Here is a 25335-nt window from a genome sequence, read left to right as displayed (position 1 = left end):
TCACATTCATGCTACGCAGCTGTGTGGTCACTCCTATTATTCCCTACTTGAAGAATTGACAGGGTAACAATGCCTATAATCCCCTTTCGAGTTCATTAATATGACTAACATCCAGATAAGCTTTACATCTGTTTCTCCAGTGTTTCAGACTGGAAGCTTTCCAGACTGATAAAGGATAAAAGATCTATCTATTGGTGATAAAGAAGTTTAATTTTGCTTGCATAGAAAATCCAGATACATTTTTCTTATACAGCCCAGATGTTATGATCTCATAAAGCAGCAGCTCTGAAAAGCCATTAGAGAAGCATCATTCTGAGAATCTGTTTGTGCACACTTAGCCAGAGAACTCCTCCACTGGAGATGGAAAAAGCATGTATTTGTGAAATTATACTGATCTTGAAAAACTGGCCTAAAACAAGAGATTTGAAAATTAAGTATGGAAAATTTAACATTAAAATACCTCCTTGAAAGTTTTAAAATGAGAAAATTCCTGGATTTTGAGTTAAAAGCTGGTTTTAATTTTATATATTATACACTTCAATTAATACTTTTTTGTATATGAATTCAGGTGAAAACATAACACGACAAACTGTTTTGTTATTCCAATTGCATGCAATACTAACTTAAGTAAATTGTATTTATGAATCACAATGATTTTTATTTGTACATAGAGAGTTCTGTGGGAGAACAAGAGAAAATGATGAATTGAAACTTGGAGGTTCAAACTGAACATGAAAAAAAACATTTCCACAACAGGATAATTAAGCAGTTTGCCCAAAGGGGTTGCAGAAACTCCATCCTTGGAGGCTTTCAAGACTTGCCTGGAGAAAGTGCCAAGCAATCTGGTCTAAACTCAAATGTTGATCCTGCTTTGAGCAGGAAGCCAGGCTGGAAGACCTCTCAAGGTTCCTTCCAAAATGAATGATTATGTGATTCTAAGGCTTTGGAGGCAATCAAAATGTTTCTCTTGCTTCCTCTGCCCTACAACTGCTGATACGATACCAGCCTCCCTTCTCAGTGTGCAAAATGAGGAGCAAGTATTGTGATCAAGTAGTGTTTTCCCCTCCTCATTGTTTTATGGTTTATCATCATCCTGAAAACATCATCACAACTCATGGTAATGAGAAACTATGATGCTAAGACTTCAGATCAAAAGATAAAATAATCAAAGTGCTATGCAATCAATTACTGTATTCCAGATCTCTGTGTTAAGCTGAAAGAGAAAAGAGCAGTTAATCTAATTAGAAATTTAAGTGCTTATCATACTTTAGAAATACAACTACATGAAAAAGTTAAATAGAATATGTTATCACATATTAATTACAAAAATTGTGATTTATTGTTCCAACAGCAAAAAACTTTGTCAAAAAATGACAAGAAAGACAAAACAGAAAACCAGTGTAGCTGATGCGAGACATCTCGTTATGCCTATTTCTGACAAATCATAAAAATAATGCTGCAAACATGGAAAGATTTCACACGTATCTAAACAGCAAGAATCATCTGAAAATTCTTCATACACAAGTGTCAAAATCTTTTCACTACGGAAGTTCAGAATTGTGATCAGTGCAAGTTCTAAGCTATCTCCTGTGCTTTCCTAATTCTGCAATGACACGAACTGTGCAGTTCCAAGACAGGTAATGTAGGGAACCCACACAGGCAGAACTGGAAGCATGCTTTTTGATTTAGAAAAACCTGGGTAGTTCGGCCTAATCTGTTTATTTCTTGCATAATGCTAATGTGGTATTAAAAATATAATATTCATATTACTACTATTATTAATAAGATAAAATTTTATTTGTTATGAATGAGGTGCAAAAGAACAGTGGTGTCTTATGACCAAGCTTCACAGAAAGATGCATTTTCATCGTTGTGGTTTCCCTGACTGGAATGGTTTTAACAAAATTAGGTACACAATAAAAAAAAAAAAGCCCTAAGAGAAAAGACCAGAACTCTTACATGTCGAATAAATTCTGTTTTAGAAAAGAGTAACTTGTCTTTAAAGACTTTCATAGCCTACTGTAAAAAGCTGTGGAGGTATTAACAAACTATGATAGTGACCTGAGAAGATTAGTCAAGCGAGACAGAATTGCCTAACCTGGAAACCGAAACTTAGTGAAGCCAATACAAATGCAGTGTGTAGAGGTGCAACATATGTAAGCTAAGATGAATTTCAAAGATCAAGGCTAACAATTTACTTCTTATATAGCTAATTGTAACTAACTGCTGGACACTTATCTGCCTGGAAGTAAGACTGCAAAAAGAGTTTTGTGTTTTTAAAACTGCATAATTATTTGCAAGTAACCATGGGAACCAGCATTAACCAAAATGTCTTTTTTAGTGCAGCTTTCCATTACACATATAAACTTCACCACTTCCCCCCCAAAGCCTTTCTTTGTTCCTCAAGCTTTGACATAAAATATTAATTTAGGTCTTAAGAGTGAATTTAACTTTTACTGTGGGATGGAAAATAACAGTGCAGACAATAAGAATTGCTCATTTTCACAGCAGCCTGTTATCCCCACTGAAACTGGGATAATCACATACAATTCAGAATACAACTGATTTACATAGTGACTTTTGATATAGGGCTGTTACATATTATTCCCACTCCTATTAAAGACCATCATTCACTCCCTCTTATGTACTGCAATTTCAAGAGATTCTGAACATGCCCTACAAAAATAGACTTTTAAAAACATACTTGTAAATTTAAAAAATAAAGCCACAACTTTGTCACTTGCAGAAGATCACAGAATTACAGAATTTAACTCCTTTGTATGGGGAAAAAATGGTAGTTTTTTTGATTCTCATAGCAGCAAAAATATCACATTGGGAAAAAATTCAGTTTCACATACCCATGTATTTGTTTAAGCTGTACTATGACCTGGAAAGTCCAAACAGATATCCTTGAAGACATGGAAATTAATTGATCTTTTCTTCCATAATGATAATATCTAAATCATTCACATAGAGATATAAAGCTTAAAGAAACCAAATATTTACTAACTATCAGCAACTGACAGAATGGTGAACTACAGGGAGTTAATTAGGCAAATGCCTTTTGCTAGGTTACCTCAGATATGCATCTTTAATTAAAAAGCTAAAAAATTTACCTGTGTATCTTCCAGCTCTACTGGAATAAATGGGTGGCATTTTAGCAATTACATTTCAAAGGCATCACACTGTGCTTTGAATTGGATAGGCTCAGTCTCTGGGGAAGGGCCATCTATTGGGCTTTCCTTAGGTAACACAGCTGCTAGTTTGAAAAGTAGCATTATTGTAAACTGGGGGTGAACTGGTTCCTTGTCCTGATGGCACTGTATGCACGCGAGAAGACACAAGAACACAAATCGCCTAAGAGGGGTAAGAGCGCACAGCTAAGCACAAATATACTACACCAGGTTACCCAACTTCCTGCTCTCTGCGTGACAGCTTTGGCAACTGACCATCTTAAGTGGTGACTGACAAATGGAAAGACAACTTTCTTGAAGAACAGGGTCTCCTTTTTCTGTAGCTATCTTCGAGATGTCAAGTTTCAAGGTTCATAAACTTAGACCATACTTAGCATTACTTACTTACCAACAAACACTTGGTAGTCACCTGCATTTCCAAATGCAATGAACAAACACTAAATGTAAAGACATAAATAGTAAGATGCATAACACCAAGAAATAGCAAAAAGGGAAAAGAAAAACAGAAAGCTAAAACAACAACAGAAGAAAAACCCCACATATCATATAACAGAAGAGAGTAAGATCCTTTAGAACTGACTCATCTTTCCTAGGAAGTTTTACCTAGCAAAAAATCACATCCTACTGCACACCCAAAAATTAACTACAGTAGAAATGTGCTCTATTTTCTACTAAAGGATAGAAACAACTTCTCTTGGAAAATTAAATGAGAGTTTTGTGAAAAGTGAGTAGAATTTTAAGGTTTCCCACAAAACTTTTCCCCACCAGACAGGATATTTTCCAGTGCACTGTAAACTGTGCCAGCAGGTATGTCCTACATCGGATCACTCCCTTGCCACAGATCCCACCGTTTTAACAGCACAGCATCTGCCAGACACTTCTCCACACATGAGAAGTATAGCTGAGAACCACTCAAAGCATTTGCCACTTTTGTATGTGAATGTAAATTATTAACTTTTAGAACTGCTAATGTGAAGACTCCCTTATTTATATACCTTAATAAGGCAGTAGGGATACATGACCATGGAAAGTGAGTGAGTCAGAGCAGAGGACGTGCTAAGTTTCCAGTAAATATGCAAACTCTTGTGAATTTTATAAGGACTGTACAGTATTTTATTGGTGATCCTATCATAAGGTGATAAAACAATTAGCAGTATTGATATATGAAACTCCATCCAAAACCAAAGCAACATAATTCACTTCAGATTTCTTCTGAGTAAAGTCTTGTATTGCAACTCATTGTTTCAGGGGAAAAAAAGAGCAAGTGTCCGTAAATTTCATGCAGCAGAGAAGCACCACTTCCCTAACAGCATCAGAAAATGACAAGGCAACCAAGCCATGGATAAGCTCTTATCAAAAAGCCGTAAGAGGGATAAAAGATTGTGCTTACCAAGGAAAAGATATTTCTCTAAAATAAATAGAACGTCAAGTCTTAACCCACAGAAATATATACACTCTCTTACATAGTCAAGCTGCCTCAGTATGCTCTCCAGAAAGGTACTTAAATTGAGTGATGTGCACGTACCATCATTAGTTTCCCTAAAACCCAACTGAATTAGAATTGTTTGTTAGCACTGTACAAAATCCACACATCCAAAACACACTTGACACCATTTAGTCTGTGAGCAAGCATCAATACAAACCACAGACGCCTAACTGTGGAAACATCTGGGGCAGCATTCAACATCATTTCAGACCACAATAACTGTTGCCTACAGAGCAGATGACATTTGTCACTGCCAAGTATTTCCACTGTTTTTACCCAGGCAGAGTCTAGAAGAAAAATGTAAAGCTTTCTGAATGGCTACTCATATTTTGGATGAAAATGACAGAAGCTCAACAGAAGATATACTAAGGTCAAGGCAACGACAAGAGAACCAACTAGTGGCAATTTTTCATCAGGGTATCTAGAGAGCTCACTAATATTTTGACAAAACCTGTACCTTCATTCTTCTAGCTCTGAGTTGTCATTTCTCTTCTTTACCAATATAGCTAGCACATCAATAACAAATAACTTTTTCATTACACCTTTTTCACATCTTTCAGATGTAAATAAACAAATAAACAGCCTTAATGTAATTCTTGGCCCTCCTCTTTTCTTACATATACTATTACCTCTTAACTTACCAAAGAACATCACCATGCTCCCCCTTATTTCTTTAATTTCAGTCTCTTGCACTTTCTGAGATAAATCAATAACGCAACCGGGGGCAGCCCAACAAATCAATGGTACACTCACATCAAATTCTAGGTGACCAAATAAGTTTCACTCAATCAGAGAAGTAAGAGGTAATAATATGTGTATTAAGTATCTTAAATTAATGCAGTTCCTATGGAGATTCCTTTTAAATCTAAATAATGGTGAACTTTCATCCTTCCTCATTTGTATTATCACTGCAAGTACCTTATTCATTCTTTCTTATTCAGAATAGCCTACTGTATTTTCTAATTATTTCTACATGTGGCCTAAAAAATATTCTGATCACTTGAAAATAAATGAGCAAATCCTTTTTACTGGCACCACACCAAGTCCAAACATGATAACTGAACTTAAAGTCAGCAACGTGACAGCTGATGAATGCTTCTATTCAGAAAGATTCTGATTGCTCCTCCTCTCTATTTTGGCTGTTTTTTTCTTGGATCAGTTGAGCATTTGATTGTTTGTGACATCAAAAATTGTGACTGAAACCCAGGGTTCTTCTGCTTCTCCAGCTTGTTCCCATAAGAAGTACTAATTATACTTCAACTACTTTATGAATACTTACATATAAACATTATCTCCTTAAAAGCATTTCTAAATCCCCATATTGAGATAATTTTCATAAGGCAGGTTACACCACAGTATAAAATCAACTGACATAGCTCCGGTCATTCTAAACCGATGAATTCTAAGTTGTTATATGAATTGTCTAACTACCCTGTCATAACTTTCTGCTAAAGAAGTTGTGACAGCACATATATTGTACTTCTAAGCTAAGAAACCAATGAAGCAATATTTTGGTAAGCAGGATATACATCTAGTAACAGGCAAAGCTAAAGTCACGTATGGCCAATGATGATTCACCTCCTGAAAGCCACACATTAATTGTGGCAACACAGTGGCGTCAAGTATCATGGAAATGCCTTTACTCATACCTCAATCAACTTTTTAGAGAATGCATTTTCATAGCCATGATGTTTTTAAGTAGCAATGATTCACAGCTGTAATACAGTTCTAGTGTTAACTGCTTTCCTTCTACCATGCTATTCATAACAATCTATAACTCATAATCTGCCTCTTTCTCTTTTACTGACCAATAGATTAACTCACAAAAACAGTTTATTAGTCAGTAAATAGATTGTTCAACAGTTTATTGAACCCTGTACACAATTTTAAATTCTCCTCTTGATGCTACACAGAAGTGGATGTGCTGTTTCTGAAAAACAATACCTTGCTTAATCATCCATATTTGTTTTCAGGTTGTATCTGTAGCATTCAGCTGGCTGATAGTTGCACTTTAGTGATGTTGTTCCTGGGAAGTTAATGCTGAAGAGATGCTGTAAACCTGATACAATATATTGCAACAAATAAAAGGACAATTAGGATTAATAAAACAGAGCTTTATTTTTTCTCTAGACACAAGTTGATGATTCAAGTAACCCCCTCAAGGTTTCATAATCTTATCATATCTCTTTTTTTATATGCCAAGTATTAGAGATTCCTTTTCACAAGCCTAATACTGTACTTTTTAAATAATACATGTTTTTTTCATTTAAGACTCGCAAAATTCAGTTTCACTGTAGAAATTAATCATCTGCCAGAGTTTCTGGGTTGATTTCTTTCAATTTAGCTTTGGAATTTTATCTGAGAGAAAGCAATTTGACAACTGAGGACATAGTTGTTCCAGCAAAACAGAGGAAAAAATGCAAGAAACAGCGAAAGCAAGAGAGCACACACATGTGCATCCAAGAAGAAAAGTCACACAAACATGGGTTTCCTTGGTGCTCTGAGTACAACATCTAATCAGCAGAAATCAGAAGCTCTTCAAACAGATCAGACATTGCGTGCTATAGGGAGATAATTTGGAGAAAGTAGTATATGCTAAAGCAAAGGGTTTAACAACCAAAAATAAGGCAAAAAGCTAATGTATTCATATATCATTTATAAGCAAATTTACTGTGTTCTATCTGAAGTAATGTAACATTATAGTCTCATACCCACAGCAGGTAGAAAATGAAGAAAAAGTAGGAGCAAAGCTACAAAGACAGTTGGTTGACTGGGATAAAGAGATGCCCAAAGCCCTCTGAGCTTATGCTAAAGAAACAAATGTTTACAGAGGGAAAAGGTACAAACCTCAGGTTCATTCGCTGTTCTATAGCATGACTTTAAGAGAGCTGAGCATGGGGAGGAAGGAACATCCGCATAAAAACCATTGCTTTATGTCTACACACATTTCTGATCACATAAATGGGCACCATCCCAGCTTGAGCCCCTCTTTGCAAACTCAGTCACAACCTAGTTACAGCACTCCAACAGATGCAAGATGTGTTTTATCCCTATTGTTATCTTTTTGAAATCCCTATTATGAAGAAGATCAAGAACTATGGGAACTACAAGAGAACAAATTAGGTGACACGGGGTAATGAGGGATCTTTTTCAGAAGAGTATAATCAAAGTAGCTCTAGAAGGAAAACTAAAATTTCATAAGCAAATCCAGGAGAGGGCCACAAAGATTCTTTATTGTGAGGGTGGTGAGGCACTGGAACAAATTGCCCAGAGAGGCTGTGGATGCCCCATCACTGAAAGTGTTCAAGATCAGGTTGGATAGGGCTTTAGAGCGGCCTGATCTAGAGGACAGTGTCTCTGTCCATGACAGGGAGGTTGAAACTAGATGATTTCAAGGTCACTTCCAACCCAAGCCATCCTATGATAATATGGCTTAGGTAGAGTGGCAAATAACAAAATAATAAAGGGAGAAACATGGGAATATGAACAAAAGATGAAAGGAGAAAGGAGAATCAGAAACAATATGGGGGTATATGTTACAGCAGTATGTACCAGATTAGTGTAATTACACCAGAGCTTTCCTTTTCCTAGCCCCATCTCATTATTCAGGCTTATAAAAGCTGCTGTTTTTTCCCAGGAGAATGAATAATGGAGGCAGGGAGTTTTTATTGGTAAAAAGGGCAGCAAGAAAAACTGTTTGATGTTTGTAGGACTTACTCATAGCCATACACAGGTATTTTCAATATTAGGAACCACCAAGTAAGACAATTTTTTTTTAAAGACAGTTATTTAACAACAGATATGATCTCAATTTCTTTTAACATGCATCAAAAATAATTAGGTACTAATGAACACATTTCTGAAACACAGTGGCACCTTCTAAGAAGCTTGAACTGCTGGACAAATCAATATTCAGAACAATCTCAGAATCTGAAAGAATAAGATAAGTAACAGCAGTACATAGTTCTGTAGTTCTTCAAGGTCTTTGCAACACTGAGAAGGTATGAGCTTACTCTTTTCACATCAGTAACAACACTACCCATTTCACCACCAGAGTGAATTCTAACCCCTCTGTAAAGTTACTATGTGCCACCATATCATTTTTGAAAAGGAAAGCTACTCAAGAGGGTTTAAGCAAGTCATTTATGTCTACTAACAAATCTTTTGAAAATTGCAATATCAAAGATACTGATTCTATTCTCCTTAAGAAATCTCTGAGGACAGAATTATAAAGTTTAGATGTAATGCCCATTTAAAAACTAATCTATATATTGGGCACATTTGCCCAATAGCCGTAACTCTCCAAAAGGAATCACTGTTACCTACAGGATAAACAATTAACAGTTTTATTGCTAGTGGTTTATTAACCAATTGTTTAATGAATTTTAAAGTTTTAAAAATTATTATCCCTGAAGTAAAATTATATAAATAAACCCTGTCCATGTCAATAATTTCATTTAAACAAAAGATTCAACCACTGAGAAATGCTTCTAAGAGCAAAATACCACCAAAAATAGTTAAGGCTGCACAGTCTGAATGACATCTTATTCTTTTTTTTCCTCACCCTTCTTCCTAAAACCAATGTTCTTACTTGGCATCACAACTTATAAGGATGAGTGAAATAGGCTTATGGTATAAGAGCAGCCTGGGCACTATTTTTGTTAGAAATGAAAAGGTATTGGGAGACCTATTACGTGAAAGATCAAAGTGTACCTCTGTTCAGTACCAGAGACCTCCAGGCTATCATGCATTTACACAGTATCACCAGACTTTGCAATAAATGTTTGGGAGTTATCTTTCGAAGCTTCAGCCGCTGGATCCATGCGACTGAATGAAAATCTCACCTTTCAATAAAAAATACACTTCTAAACCTTAAGATTTTGGAGGGACTGAAGCAGTCATAGAAATTGAGCAGTAACAAGAAAAACTCCCAAGTACATGGCCCACAGAGAAAAAGAATCTCAGCATTTTTAGTAGCCTAACTGAAGCTTTGTAATTGGTAAGACTGGGAAGATGGCCTAATGTTACGTGCTTCATGAATAGCATGTTCAAAAACTTGTGCCCTCACCTCAAAGTACTGTTGTTCCATTTATTAGCATGGCTACAGGAGTCACTAGTATGAAAACCATCAATCAATATTGCTCTCAGAGCCGTCATGCAGAGGGTCCTCTCACAGCAAAACCACGTCTTTGCCTCTTTAGCTTGCAGAGCAAAACTGAAGGTATAGCAGCAGGACACTGCAGACACACTGCCGATATATTTGATGTGTTCCACAGCACTCAATCACTCCTACCTTCTAGTTGTTCTAATTTATATCCCCCTGCCCAAAAATCCTAATCCAAGGAATCATGCCTTTCCAAATATACTTACCCATTTTGTATTTTCAAAATTGTTTACTGAAAGAAAAATTCTACTGTGCCCATTTTCATGTACTTCAGATATTAATATAAACACAGAAGACTGACATCAGAAAACATATTTTTATGTGCTAATGGCTTTGCAAAACATTTTTCTTTACGTGGGAAAGTAACTGAATTTCCTATTTTCTTCCCATTTTCACAGATAAATGTTGTCAATATAGTTGTAACTTATAGATATGATTGTAAACAGGTCTAAGCTGCATCTTTTCTCATTTCTGAATAAACTCTTGAAAGAGTTTCATTTATATAAGGCAAGCTGTCAAAATGTAGTGTTTATGATGGCTATATGTCTTCAAACTAAAAGTTATAGTATGAAACTTTAAAAGAAGAAAACAAAAAAGTCATCACTGAAGAGCAAAGTCACTCTTGGAGATGATCCAAAACTGCCAAATAATGTCCTTTAGTGATCACCAACTCCATACTGAGGAGTCATCTTAACCTATATGTTTCATAATCACTTGTATCAGATTAGCTTTTTCTTGAGTTAAGCTTCATGTACCATAAATGTGGAACAGCAGAGTTGACAAGAAAGCCTATCCTCTTATTTCCTAATCAAAGCATAAGTCATGACAAGAGCAGTGACAGAACAGGCTATCTCCAAGACTTGAAGGAAATTTGGGCTGGAAGTGACCTACCACAAATTACTAAGGTACATACCCGAAGCTAATCTGGTAGTCTTTAAAAGCGGATTGCACAACAAGATTAAGAATCAGAAACAAAAGGGGAATACTGATTAAAGCTTGCTCTCACAAAAAAAAGGAACACCAATTTACCCTAAAAAGCATGCAACACTACAGATGTCTACTAATTTTGTTTGATTGTATTTAGAGACAGGACTACAATAGCAGTTACCAACGTCAGCAAAGCTGCATTATGATGACACAGTATAATTCTTCTTATTGAGAGATTTTAATCACAAATATTAGACAGTAACTAAAAGTAAAAAAACCCAAAACCCTAAACAAATTATTAACATCCCCATTAAAAAATACAAGGAGCCATAATAAAAACTGCAGTAGCTGGGAAAATGGGACATTACAACTTCTTTGATATGTGGATCATAGAATCAATTCATTGTAGTAGCTTCTTGAAAGTTGCCTCAGTAATTGTGTAGAACTGCTGCAATCTTTACACACTGTATCACTTCATGCCAAAAACCAACTCTTTCTTAAATGGAAATGACATTACTCTGAAACAGTCTGATTTAAAATCATAGCCAGGTTGACATTCAATGTGCTGTTTAAAAACAGTAAAGTACAGGAACAGAGTATACAACAGAAGAGAATAAGCACGTTAACGCTTCTGATTGAAGCTGGCTTATGAAATTCCCACAAGCAAAAAACACTAATTAATATTTTGCCTTCGAAACCTAATGTGCAAAGGTGGTTAAAATCTACTGCCACAGCAGCAGCCCAGGCATTTGGCTCCTACACGTAAGAAAGGTGCTGACTTCTTCTAATGTTTTTTGGTGGATGAAGAAGCAGCTGGTAAATATGCTTGTATTTCAGAATACATATATATACAATAACATTGAAAAATGGAAAATATAACACAGATGTCCAGTTCAAAATTTCCAAGTAATAGACAAAAGATCAGCCAATATTTATTGAAACCCATTAAATGGCTCAAACAGTTAAATTCCTAGCTGAGAAAAATATGATTGCATGACTTCTGGGGCACTTGGAAAACACGTCATTTGAAAATGTGTCTAGAAAAGTATGTGTTTACCAATTAAAGAAAAAGCTTAGAAGTTGCAGCAGATAAATTAAATAGCAGAGAGTAATCAATCACAGTGCTAAAATGATAGATGACAACTAAACTGAAGCCCCAGGGAACTAAACTACAGAGCCATTTTGCAAAATTAGGCTGCATTAACTAACATACCTCAAAGCAGTACAGAATCTAAATCCATGTCAGAGATGTCACATCAAAAAACACAAAGCTGTGTCTGTAATACAGGAATGATAAAAAAAAGAAAAATGAAGTTTTGAGGCACAAAATTTTGTAAGCATATGAGCCATAGAGAATAGACTCCTCTGAATAGTCTTGACATGATAACCAAAAGAGAGGCAATGTAAACAACCTTTACATTATGCAAATGCTACTATATAATTTACCAGAAATTCATACTTTCACTATGTGAGGAAGAAAAAACAGAGTGAAACTAATTTAGGGGAAGACCTCATTAAAGACTTAAGGTAGTGGAAACACTCCAATGAACAATTTTATCCAAGCCTGCAGTATATGCACATGAATTTTAATTTTAAAACCTGTGACAAAATAGCAAAAACAAGGAATGAAGGTACTTCCATGCTGCTTCTAGATTACTTCATGAAAGATTGAAATCATAATGCAAGGGAAGGTTATTGTGATTAGTACAGAAGATGCAGGAACCACAGGCTCATTTCTTTTTGAATACTCCTAAATTCAACTTTTACACAACTGACCGTTCCAAAACAAAAAACCCCCTCATTTAACTACTTCATCTCTGGTACATTACCTACCTCTAGATATAATATGGTAAATGGTAAAATATAAAACACAGTAGCTTTTGAAATAGATATTAGGGCAAACAAGGGGAATGTTGCATGCTCATGGGCTAATGGTAAGTCTAACATGAATTTAGTTCTTCTACACATAATGGAGTCAAACTGCCCATACAGTAGTTTTCAGCAGGCTAAGCCTCCTCTCATCTGCTCACAGCAGAGTCTGGATTTTGGCTATCCCTCTTCTGTACTAGCACTTTGCTTTGCAATCTCCTAATTTATGTCACGTTACCTGAACTTGCCTTTATTAAACAAGAGTAACAAAAAATCCTGTTATTAACCAGTCACCAATTATTCGCCACTTCCTTGATAAACCAAAGTTTGTGGCAGATGAAATCTGATTTCTGCTGACTATGTGAGGACAATGGACCTTTTTTAGAACACACGTTGCAAGATTTTTTCCCTGTTCCACAAAGGATATCTGTAATCCTTTACAATATCAAAGACAAATTACAAAGGCCCTTGCACTTAAAATAAAGTTGAGAACACATAAAACCCACAAAACATACTATACATTGTGAATTTTATTTTATCCTTTTTAAAATAAGAACAATATTAACTGTAATTTTATTTTCTCCTTATTGGGGAATCCAATTTTTTTTTGCCTCTCAGCACTGGATATTTTAAACTTTAGATTTTAATTTACGTTGAAGGAAAAAATCTATTCTAAAACAACTTCACAATCCAATTTATCAATCCCAGGGTCAGAAGAATGACTGGTTACTTCGTTTATGAATATTATGAATAACACAGTTCTCAAGGGTGTTGTTAGAAGTCCAACAGATACCATACCTGAACTTCCCTCCATGGGTCAATGTATAGCCTGATCAAGCTGGTAGCATTGATTCTCACTGATGATGGATGAGAGGTAAGAGTAATTTTATTTCTGTTTCATTATTCTAATTTCCCATGTATATTCCAACGAGAGTGTTAAATAAATTTCACATTACGAATGTTAAATAAAAACTACAGTTTCATTTTTGCAATTATATATTCATTATATGTTAGATCATTTGTAGTTTATAATCATAATACCACAACTAATAAAACTAACTGATGGATACTATGAAAAGCTTCTGTCAACCTACTCTGCCAGCAGAAGAGAGAATTTGTATGTGAAGGAGTACCAATAATAGTTGATCATTTTTTCTCACTATACACAAATAAATCCATGCTATTTTGAAACCGAAGCCTCTGAGTTCTGGCCACTTGACACAGAAACACAAATGGGGAGAAGACCTTCCAGCATCTGCAGCAGTGACATTTATTTTCTACAAGCAGGTCTATAACAACTTGTGGATTTTTTGTATACAAGTATCAGTTGAATTTTACAAACTGCTTGGAATTGCTAATATTTATTCATGTAACTATCAGTCATCTGCTGCCAAAACTTCAGATCCAGAGGGAGTAAAGCATAATTGATTAGGTTGAAGGTATCCCATGCATTAAATAACAACTCCCAAAGTTCCACTGTATCTTTCCACACATCAAAAAAAATTGCAAGAGCTGACCCGTATTACACCATGCTGCAACCTTTGGTGAATTCCTTACATATAGGCATAGGGCATTATTCTGTGCATTATGACCCAACAGCAGCAATAATGCTCTTACTCTACAGAGTATCTATTTGATACTAGAAATAGCAAGCTCAAAATTTGCCCAAGATCAGAAACATTCCGCAGTGCAGCTCTGCCAAGAGTAAGAGGAGATGACCCTGTGTGGGAGATGTGAGCAGAAAATATGAAGTTCAAGCAGATTGACTGTGTGGCAAAAAATTGAAAGATAAAGGGTAAAAAGAGGTGTGATAGCATATAGGGAATATAAACCACAGGAATCATACAGGAAAGAAGAGAAAATGAAAGGCAAGTATGACTGACAGAAGGAGAAATGGAAAAATCAAAGGACTAGATAAACAGTAGTTTTGAGAATTTTTTTCAGAATATTTTTTTCTAATGGTTCTAATGTATCATTTGCTATATATGTAGAAGATGCCTACTGGTAACATAGTTTAGTACAAATAACCACACAAGATTCACAAACAAGCATTGTGCTGTTCTTGGATTCAGTGAAATGCCACACATTTCCTTTCATGTTAAAACCCATCATCAAACTCGGATGCCCAGAGATATAATGGGTATTTTTTTGCTATTGAGGTTTACACACATTCTTTTCCAATAAAGAGTGTTATTTTTATTACTTATCAAGAAGTAGTCAAGATTTATTTCTATTCAAAACTAGCCTGTTCCATATGCCAGTTTGGCTAAGTGAATAGGGATTTCATATACGACAATAAAATTCTTTACCTTGTACTGCCAAATGTATATTCCAAAAGCAGAATTGTGCTAAAGAACACCTATTCTCTGCACATTACTTACCGTCCACAATCATCTACCACAAAAAAGGCAGGCTTTGTTGGCACCTAGCACAGAGGAACTGTTTTACTGGAACTGTTAATAGAAATGTGTTCACACACGTTCACCTGCCTTGGTTCTCAGAACATACTGCCACCTGTTGATACCCAAGCAATGTGGTACACCTGTATAATCAGCTACAGTTCCCAGGGCGTATTGCTTTGGACTGGCAGGGAAAGCAGTGTCTGTGCTCTACTTTGTCATGACTAGTACTTCACCAGCAGCCTAAGACTTTTTTCTAGGGACAATGTCAATAATATCACCCACAACGCACACATGGCTCATTTTCTTGTCTCAGCAAGTGCTCTTAACTTCTTGATGTTTTACAATGCTGTAGTTGTCAAAGGCCAGTGCAGCCATGCACTGTAATTGGTTGCACTGTGCAGTGAACAGCACAGCTATGACCAGGGCGGGTCAGAACAAGTAGTCAGTGATTAGGTGGCTAACACAAACCCATAAAAGTCTTTTGCTCCTACACCGACCCAGCAGGATCTGACTACAGTGATAAATCTGTTTTTCTGCAAAATTTCGTGTGTGAGCAAATGTTGGTGTAATACTGTTTTTATCTTGGTACTGTCTATTATAATTTCTATTGCAATGTATTTCTACTGAGATGAAAAAGGCAATATTCTCAGTATGGGCAGCAATGAAGACACTTTGCTGTGGGCCTCTTACCTGAGATGGTTATAGGATTCTAGGTTATAGAAGTCTACCCTTGTGAAATGAAACTAAGTTGGATAAAAGGCAGAAATGTTCACGGCACTAATTTCTTACACTTGTGAGAAGAACTGCACATATTTTAAAAAGGAAGTGCAAGTAGTGTTTATCTTCAGAGTACGTAATTTGGTCACTTACTGTTCAGAGTAGAGAATGTGTGCTTAACTCTCTTCTCTTTGTTTATTCAGGACTCCACGCTTCTGTAAGAAAAACAAACACATGCATTTATCACCTATTTAAAGTTAACTATCTAGTTTCCTTTGTGCCATAGAAGGTTGCCATTTTCAGATTTAGTTTTGGCTTACTCCAATATTTAAAACCCTGGGCTTTTGTGAAAGCACCCAGAAGAGAAAATTCACATCACTCCTTTTCCTTAAAAAACAGTTTCCAGTCTTAGGTACTACAACAGCAGCAGAGATGAGAAATCCACAGGTTCAGGGAACAAATCTCTCTTGAAAACTCAGCCTAATGCAGGGTATCTTAATTTCATCTGGGCACCTGCAGCTTTCCCCAGTTCCAGGAAGGTGACAGGCTTTCACATCTCTGAGGCTGGCAATCCTCTGGTCAAAATCAAATTCTCATAGCGTATTAGATCTTGGCTGAATCACCCCATTAGACTGAGGAGTGAAGGAAGAAAGAACATATGCCTCCAGTGACAGCCACAGCCTTCCTCACCACTTTTGGAGGAGAGTGGAACATGCTGCAGAGCGGTGTTTGATGCCTCACTCCTGTTTCATGCAGAAAATTTGTATGGTAAAAACTGAACACAGCACACCAGCTGCTTTAGTCTTTCTTGGCCAGTTTACAGGCATTGCAACAGAGGTAAGTTTTAAGGCAGCATTTGAAGGAACACAGCATACTGTGCCTTTGCAGATTTTACTGTTAGCAATTTTCATTAATAAAGGCTGCTTGAGAGAAGGGAGAAAATTGGGACTGCTGGGCAATAAGGGTTACAATAAGGGCAACATTGATGTGAAAGAGCAAGCACAATCAAGCTGTGAAGGCATTAATTATGAAGATGACCAATTTGGAAGCAGTTAAAAAATAGAGCCAAATACATAGTTACCAAGACAGACAAACGTATTTTTAATTTTACATCAACATGTAAATGAAATTTTTGTGATCTAAAACTGTCATACTACAGCACACCAACACTTACTCTGGTCTTTAAAAAAAGGCAAATCATGATTCCATCCACCATCTCACTCTAAGATACCATCTTTCATGACTCAAATAATAGAGGACTCAAACCATAACTAATTATAAAAACTGATTTTCCCTTCTTTTTTAGTAAGAAATTAGTATTTCTTTCTGTATCGTTCTGTCAATATTTCTGATATACCAGAAATCACTCATTTGTATGGGAATCTACTGAAGAAACCCGTTAAGCAACAATTAACAACTGTTTGGAGCTGAGGGCTATATAATCCATGAGTCAGAAGCATACACTATTATGATGTTATTAAGTTTAAAACTTTTTTGAACCTTAGGGATCAGCTCTTCTATCTAACAGCCCATTTTGTTATGTCCAAGACATCAGTGAGGAGCTGAACACTTGAATGATGCAAGGTTAGCGGGACAACGATTTGAAATCTTGTTCCAAAGGGTTTAGAATAATTCAGATGCTGGTGTAAAACACAGCTGATTTCATTCCACAGTTTGTAACTCATATCAAATGTCAACTCATGTCAATAGCCTTAGCACACCTTACCTCACTTGGTGCTCTGTATTAGTTGTATAAAATCTTCTGGTACAGACCTAATCTGAACTACTGTACTCAAATATCTATTGAACGGGTTCAACTGAAACCTTGCCTCTTGCTGTCAAGTCAAGTCTTCCCAAACTGAGGGATTTGAAATTCAGACACACTCAAAAAGAGGGTTCAATAAAAAAAAATCCTCTAATCTCCACCTTCTCCTGGGGTTCAGAGCCAGGGTTTTGGTTCAGGTCCCTGTGTATATTTGGCATTTGAGCAGAGGTAGCTGCAAGTGCCTTAGAGAAATTAACACCCAGAGTCACACCTGCTCTGTGGTACACTGTCTCAATCTTCCCCTGTTTCTCTAAGCTGTCTGTGTCAAGCTGAGTCATATTATTACTGAGCCTTTCAGGAGACTCACTATTCCTTCTGCTGCAAAGACAGAAAATGGAAAAGAAAGACAAACGTCTACTCTAGTACTAATTGTAAATAACTGGATAAAAATACAGGTTATGCACTAGAGAAGCAAATTTAAGTGAAACTATGAGTAAGTGCAGTGTTGCATTAAGTGCAAACAGAGACAGCCTGCTTGCTCCTTTAAGGCTGATAGTCTGAGTTTCCAAAAGATATGAAAAATGGAATGCACATCTAAAATAAGTAAGTAAAAACTAATCAATAAAATTCAACAGTTTTCCAGGAGACTAAATACCGTCACTCTTTGCAAAGATTTTCACAGCTAAAATATAAGGAGACAAACTGGAAAGATTTGCATTTGTAGAGAAAGATTAAAATTTTTAATAAGAAATTCAACTGTATTTCTATCACTTACTATTAAATACAGGCTATTTTTTATTAGATTATATTAGAAGATTAATTCATTCACCCTTGGTTATGGACTCCTGTGGGTCTTCAGTGCAGGGCATCCCCTGCAGTGACAACTGTATTTCCAGAGCTACAAATAGCATCTGTCATACTGCTAGTATCTTCCAAGGCTCCGTTTTCATTTCAATACTATTTGCAAGGGAAGACATTTCCTAATGAAACCATTGGAAATATCAACAGAAGCAGATTTTGATATGTGTGAATACATCTTGTAATATCCCTTTGAAGTGTAATCTATATTTAACAAATATAATCTACAGAAGATACTTTAGGCATTTAGTTTTAGGCTAAGTACTCATTTAAATGATCTGCAACTTTTACTTCAGTTAGCATACAGATATGGAAAAGTAAGCAAACAAAGCCTTTTTTCACTTATTCTAAACTCTCTGATCCCAGTCACCTTTATGGTAACCAATTATGGAAATAATCCCATCAAACTGGGGCAGGATTGGAGCTCTAAAATAAAACCAGTTCAGTCAACATCACTGATTTTAAGATTATACATGCATATATGCTCACAAAATGAAACCCTACTCTGCTGTAAGGAAGGCATTCTTTGCAATTTTTCTCAGGAAGCTCTTGTTTAACTCATACAGAAATAGAGTGGATTTACATTTATTACAGGTGACAAAGAACATTTTTAGCATCACAGAATCATGAAAAAATAAGCCCCTTCTATTAGATGTTTCACTATTCATTGTGAACTGTGATACAAAAGATGAAAGGGAAGTTGCATGGTAAATAAAAGATTTCTCAAGATATCTTAGGCCATCTGCAGTTTCTTTATTCCATTACTATTTTTAAAGCCAGGAATAACTATGTGATCTTTTACAAACTCCATGAAGAAACACTTTTTGTCTGTTTAGGATTATGGGCTAAACACTCATTAGTAGAGCATATGGCAGTTATTTGAGTATTATTCTTCTTTCGCTTCTTTCAAAGACTGAGGAATAATTTTGCAAACCGAATCTCTATACTCTGGAGTAATAAAGAGCTGCTAATATATCATCGTTATGGCCCAGTGACAGTTCCAGAGCACAACTGGACAACATTTTTGTCATGAAGGAATAAAAGCTCCAGAAATCAGTTTCAGGAGGGTTTTGGTTTTGACAGAACTGAAACTTAGCCCAGATTTGCTCACTTTATTGATTGTCTTTCAAACCTGAGGACACCCACTTATGTGGCATATCTAGGAGGTTGTGAATAAACTATTTCGAAATTTTGTGTGGCAAAATGAAAAAAATATAAACTAAAACTCAAAAAAAGCAGCTAGTGTTTAGCCTACTGAATTTAGCAGCACATCCTCAAAACACAAGCCCAGTAGTCTTAGAACTGAAAATGGGAATTTCAAATTTTATTCTCTGCTTTAGAATTATTTATGAGAGAAAAGCAGATTAATTGAAAGTGGAAGTTATACAGTATTATGAATAGACTGACATCCTGTAAAACATAGAACTGACATCTGGAAAAATGAGGCTAGCATTTGATTATGAAGTTTAAATTAGCTAATAACCAGTACAGAGTCTGGATAATTTCTAGTTGAATAATGTGCAACAAATTAAATGTATTTTGAAAAAAATGCAGTTGTGGGCATTTATTAATCATTTCACATATCGAAACAGAAATTGTCATACATTATGAACTTTACAGTCCTTAATCATATGTATATTCCACTATTTTATGGACTTAATTTGCTCAGCATCAACTTTTGCTGTGAGTAACACTGATTTTGTTGAAACCTCAAATAAGTCACAGAACAGATCTGAGGATTACTTTAGAAGGGATTTAAAGCACACACTGTGAATCTCTATACAAGCACCACTTAAAACACTATCCGTTCAGGCCCAGATGGATTGCTATGGCAACAGAATCCCAAAAACCAGGTTTGTAAGTAACAAAAATGTAAATTATTGATGAACTCAGAGTTGTCTCTCTTGGACACCCTCCTATTCAAATACCAAGCCGTATGGTTAGAATACAAAGAAATGGTTGATATGCAATTTCCCCAGCCCAGTGAGCACTAATCCCAAAGGATTTCATTAAATCTTTTGGCTTAAATTTTCATTCTTGGAACAGCAGTCAGCAAGCAGGGATTACATTAAAACAGGCACTATTGAGGTCATTACTGACCGAATTCAGGCCTGTAATATAACAAAACAGGAACTAATTTTAAATATACCTCCACCCTCCCCCCGCCAAAAAATATCACTGCTCGAAGTTACTATCTATTTGATGACAGCACTTTTTCCACTCACATCACAACCCTTCCTCCTTGCCTACAGGCAATTATGTAGAACGGTACTAAAGAGGAAAAAACAATAAACATATTATTTGTTAAAGAGGTACACATCTCATGGTAGAGGTGGCTGTGCGTAAGCAACTGAGTTGCAGAACAGTGATTGTAAGGAGGCTCCACAGCCTTTGATATTCTGTAAATCAAAACCCAGAATAAAAACTTCTCCAGCAAATGAGCAAACCAGAAGAGAAAAAGTAATTATTGGCATTTTTATTGCAAATTTCATGAACAGTCTGATAAGGGAACAAACAGTGGTAGGAAAGCCAAGCACTACTGGAAAGCCTCTCAGACTTTATACAGAATGTGATTAACACAGTGAGTGTCACACAAAAATAGACCCATCAGTTCTCAAATTCTGGACTGCAACAGTCCAGCTGTTTTAAAAGAAACAGTGGTTTTAAAAAAAACCCCAACAGTTCTCAGGTGTGTGCCTGTCATTAGGTGTCACCATACAGAGAAGAGAAATGGCAAACTCCTGACTGTAAGAGTTTGTTACCAGATCCAGTGTCCACTCAAAACTAGAAGGAAAAACCAGGACAGGGGTAAGTTTGTGGAGATGGGTAAATATGGAGGGATGCTTTTGCTAATAGAAAGGAAACAACTATTAAAACAGGAAATAAAAGAGATAACCCAAGGCACAGAACTATTTCCTAAAACAAGGGAGAAATTTAGAGCAATAGAATGAAAAGAAGATAGTGGCTGTACCACACACTTCCTGGTGGGGCAGGAGAAATTCTCCCATCCTCACTCATACAGATGAGCATTTATTCAACACAGTACCTAGAGTACCTATTTAGGAGAGTTGTCATTTAAACAGCCATTTAAGTTCAGAGATATTAACTAGATTGCAAGCCTTTTTTAGGTCTCGACATACAATAATTAAGTACTTCAGAATACTGTTTACCAGAATGCACTAGTAGAGACAAAAACAGTATTCAGAGCCTGCATTCTCAGCCCATTCAGTCTGTGGCTTGGCCTCTCCCACCCCATGACTCATATATTTTAAAGATGAACAGTTTTCAGCTCTACAGGTTTCTCTACTTAGCAAAGGACCCTACTCATTGCGGAATTTGTCTCTGGGAGCCCCTTTTTTCAACACTAGCAAATGAAGCTGCTTTTTCAGCCTCTGGTCATTTGTATTGAGGTACCTGCTTCCTAATGTTCATACTGTAACTGTGAGTTCCTCAGAATTTCAGTTCTCAGCAGAACCAGGTATTTCAACTCCTGACTAGCTTTTTCTTGCTATTACCACACACCTCCACGAGACATACTGTGTTTCTGTTACACACAATTCATACACAGGCAAGAGCAGCTCCTAACTCTCAATAAGTGCCAGCTGCTTTTCAAATGTCCCTGCATTGCTCTCCCAGTTGCATGATGCTTCTCACATTCTCAAATTCTCTTTCTCCTACCAGCACTGCCCAGAACATGCCTTGTTACCCTCTTCGGTTCTCAGTCCTGGTGGATTTAGATCTCTTGTTGCCCATCAAAGGCCTTTTTCAGCTTCAGCTTTATCCTTACACTTGGCTTGATGTTAGAAGAGCCATCCACTCTGATAATTCCATCAACCAAACCTAGGTCAGCATCATAACTTCACGATCAATAAACAATCATATGAATCAGTAGGCACTACAAGATTCTCTTTTCAAGAAAGAAAATACATTAATGGTGATGACAGGGTCAGTGACAATACAGTCACGAATGGGTATGTGAATCATCTTGAGATGTCATAAGAATCTAGTGTGGCCAAAGGAGTATCAGAATTTGGGGCAGCAATAGACTTTCCCCCCTCCAGTAGCTATCCAGGACAAAATATATGTCTCTTCTTCTACTAACGCTTATTTCACTGTGAAGCTACTGTAGTCCTGCTGTACAAATGGGATGGCGGATGTGCCAAAAATACAGAGACATACCAAATGTGGCACAGACTTCCAGGAAATCTTTGCGCATTACAGACCATTAAAGTAGGTAAGTTGGACATGTAGACGTGTTCACACTGGTTACGGACACTTCAACCACTTTGCTATATCTGCCATGTAGTAACTGTGGAGCTGCTCCAGGATGACTCTTCCCAGGGCATATTCCCCATTCCCACTTTGTTATTGCTGGGTATGTCAGACATTTTCTTAAAAAGAGTAGAATTTTCAAACTTTACATGCAACTTACATTTTTCCAATTTCAAATATGGACATGTGAGAATACTACTAACGTTTATTAGCAATAAAAAGCCCTAAAAACTTCATACATCAGAGTGAAACTTCATTTTCCTAAGTGAAAGTTTTCAAGACTTCAGCTGAAACAAACAGCATTCCATCAAATTTAATAGGAATTGCCATTGACATGTCATTCCATCAAATTTAATTCCAAATATTTTCAGGCTTTTCTAGACAATAAGATGTAGAACTAAAATTATTTTCTGAGTCATTTTAGAAAAGAAGAAATACAGGTCTCCATGAGTTGCTTCATAACACTGTTTAGACTAGGATCACATGAAATTTTAAGAAAATAGTTCCTAGCAAAAATCGGTTTCAGATGTGATATTTAGGTTGCTTGTTACAGTTATAGACCAAGACTTTTTTTGGAAGCACAATGGAGGTTTTTAATCAGTCTTCTAAATCCTACCTAGAAAGATAACATATCTTTACATTAGTAGATACTCAGCTGCATTCCAGTGTTTGGTGATTCAAAATCTAATAGCTTTTATGACAGGACGAAAGAACCTGCTGCAATATCCACTGCAGGAAGTGATTATATGTTACATAAAGCTGCTGATCTTTGTGTGCTGGTGTGAGGTGTTTTATTTATTTATTTATCAATTCTGCTTTACAAAAATCTACTAATGTGGGTAAGCAATTCACCCGTAAAATCTGATAGAGAGTGTCAACACCTCAGCAAATTAAGCAACATAATCTATGGGTGAGTTGTTCCAATAGCCTTTCTATATAACCCTAAAGAGACCTACAGCAGCAACAACTTCAATACTTCTTGTCCATTTAAATGCATCCTTTCAAAGATAAAATTTTCTCTTTATCTAAAAAGTTAAGCTGACTTATTCTGTGGTTCATCTGGATATGTACACAAAATGTACAGAGATGTTAATTCACCACTGGTGTAATGTCAGCCCACATTTTCTATCCCATATAGTAAGTTTTACTCATGGCACTGTTTTCATTCTCCTAATGGAAATTATTAAAAAAATTTTTGAATGTCTACAAAGTCTAAATACAGACAAAATCAAGTTACTGCCTACCCCCTCCTGTACTAATTCAAGAAGTAATAGCCTACATGTTGCTCAGATTTCTGGTAAGCAGCAAAACAAATCCTATAAAGACAGGCATATCACTTTCTGAACTTGGTACCCTTGATTTCTCACATTAATTTTAATGTTACTTGTTCTGCACCCACCATGCAACAAGCCCTTTTGCTCCACAACAACTGCTCTCTGCTCCTTTCACCTTTTTATAACTATCTCGGGGCTTCATATCCAAAGACTACTATTTTTAACCTTCATGTGCAATTTCCCTACTCTCATGGTCACAGTCAGATTTTCCTTTTTGTTGAACTACATTTTGAACTAATAAGGGAATGAAAAGACACCAACTTAAACAAAGATTTTTTTGTTTGCTTGTTTACAAGAAAAGATGATATTCTGTACCTTTCTGTGCTCAATAGGAGCAAAGAATGAAACACTAAAATTAATAATGAAACTGGACAGCACTTACCCCTTGCACTGGTACTAGGCTTATTAATAATAGGATCACTAAATAAAGGAAACATACATGAAGATTTTAAATGCTTATTTTCAGTTACAACAAGTAATATTTCATTACCAAAAAATGTTTCTAATCACTCTTCTATGTTTAGCATTAAAATAACTTCATTGTAACACCGAAGGAGCAAGCAAACAGTTATACCAACATCGGTGGAAATACTTTACAACCTTATGGATAGGTGATGAGGATGACAAAATCATGAGCGATGAGTTAAAAATAAAAAAATGTTTTTAGCCTTCTAATTATTTATGTTAAAAAAATAACTGTGGTATTTCTGTCTTCGATATATTTATGACAAGAATGGATTAGTATTATGAGACTGTTTTATAAACATCACAAAGTCTGTTGGAAAAACAAATTCATCTTATACCATGTCCTCTGCCTTCCTCAGCATTTTATTCCTCAGAATATTAAACCTCCTTACAGTCAGTAAAAAAACCCAAACTTGATCAATTGTTAAAAATTGTGTCCTTCTTATTTAGTACTGTCCAGAACATTATTTTCTCGGTGACTGTCATTGTGGCAGATAGGGGTGCCTCCTGGAAGGGGCTGTATGTAGCACCCCTACAAGATGCACTCACCAGTATTACCAGTCCTCAAGTACAAGTAATAGGCTGACCAGTTAATAGATCTTTCTGGTTCTTCAGCATTTTAACTTTTGCCTAGACATAGAGGCCAACAAATAAACTAAACCAAACAAAAGAATAGCAGACAGATGCACTGCATGGGTATAAAATAGGTGAATGCCAAGAACACTGCAAACTGGAGTTTCTTGTCAGGCTACAACTTGCTGAAGAAATGTAAAACCTACATGACAAGAGTGAATATTGAGTCCCATAAAACAACAGCCTGTGAAAAGTACTAGGTGGGCATGTAAATGGCTGCAGCTGCAAGTGCTACCTTGATTCTCAGAA

At 36.2% G+C, this 25335-nt stretch overlaps 1 protein-coding gene across 6 annotated transcripts in view; it reads right to left on the bottom strand.

Moving 5' to 3' along the window:
* SYT1 (synaptotagmin 1) overlaps positions 1-25335 on the bottom strand; it is a 339414-nt gene that overhangs the window by 199769 nt on the left and 114310 nt on the right. For 5 of the 6 annotated variants that reach the window (XM_039570748.1, XM_039570745.1, XM_039570746.1 and 2 more), the window contains exon 3: positions 15913-15974. The exons of the other annotated variant lie outside the window; for it this stretch is intronic. Coding sequence is in view for 1 of the 5 variants with exons in the window: in XM_039570749.1 (XP_039426683.1) it covers position 15913 (1 nt within the window). In the remaining 4 variants the exon portion in view is untranslated. The remainder of the gene's footprint in view (positions 1-15912; positions 15975-25335) is intronic. 6 annotated transcript variants of the gene reach the window in all.

The sequence above is a fragment of the Corvus cornix genome, chromosome 1A, assembly GCF_000738735.6.
Source record: "Corvus cornix cornix isolate S_Up_H32 chromosome 1A, ASM73873v5, whole genome shotgun sequence".
Taxonomy (NCBI): Eukaryota; Metazoa; Chordata; class Aves; order Passeriformes; family Corvidae; genus Corvus; species Corvus cornix.
The sequence above is the reverse complement of the archived record's forward strand: the minus strand, read 5'-3'. Positions and strand labels throughout refer to the sequence as shown.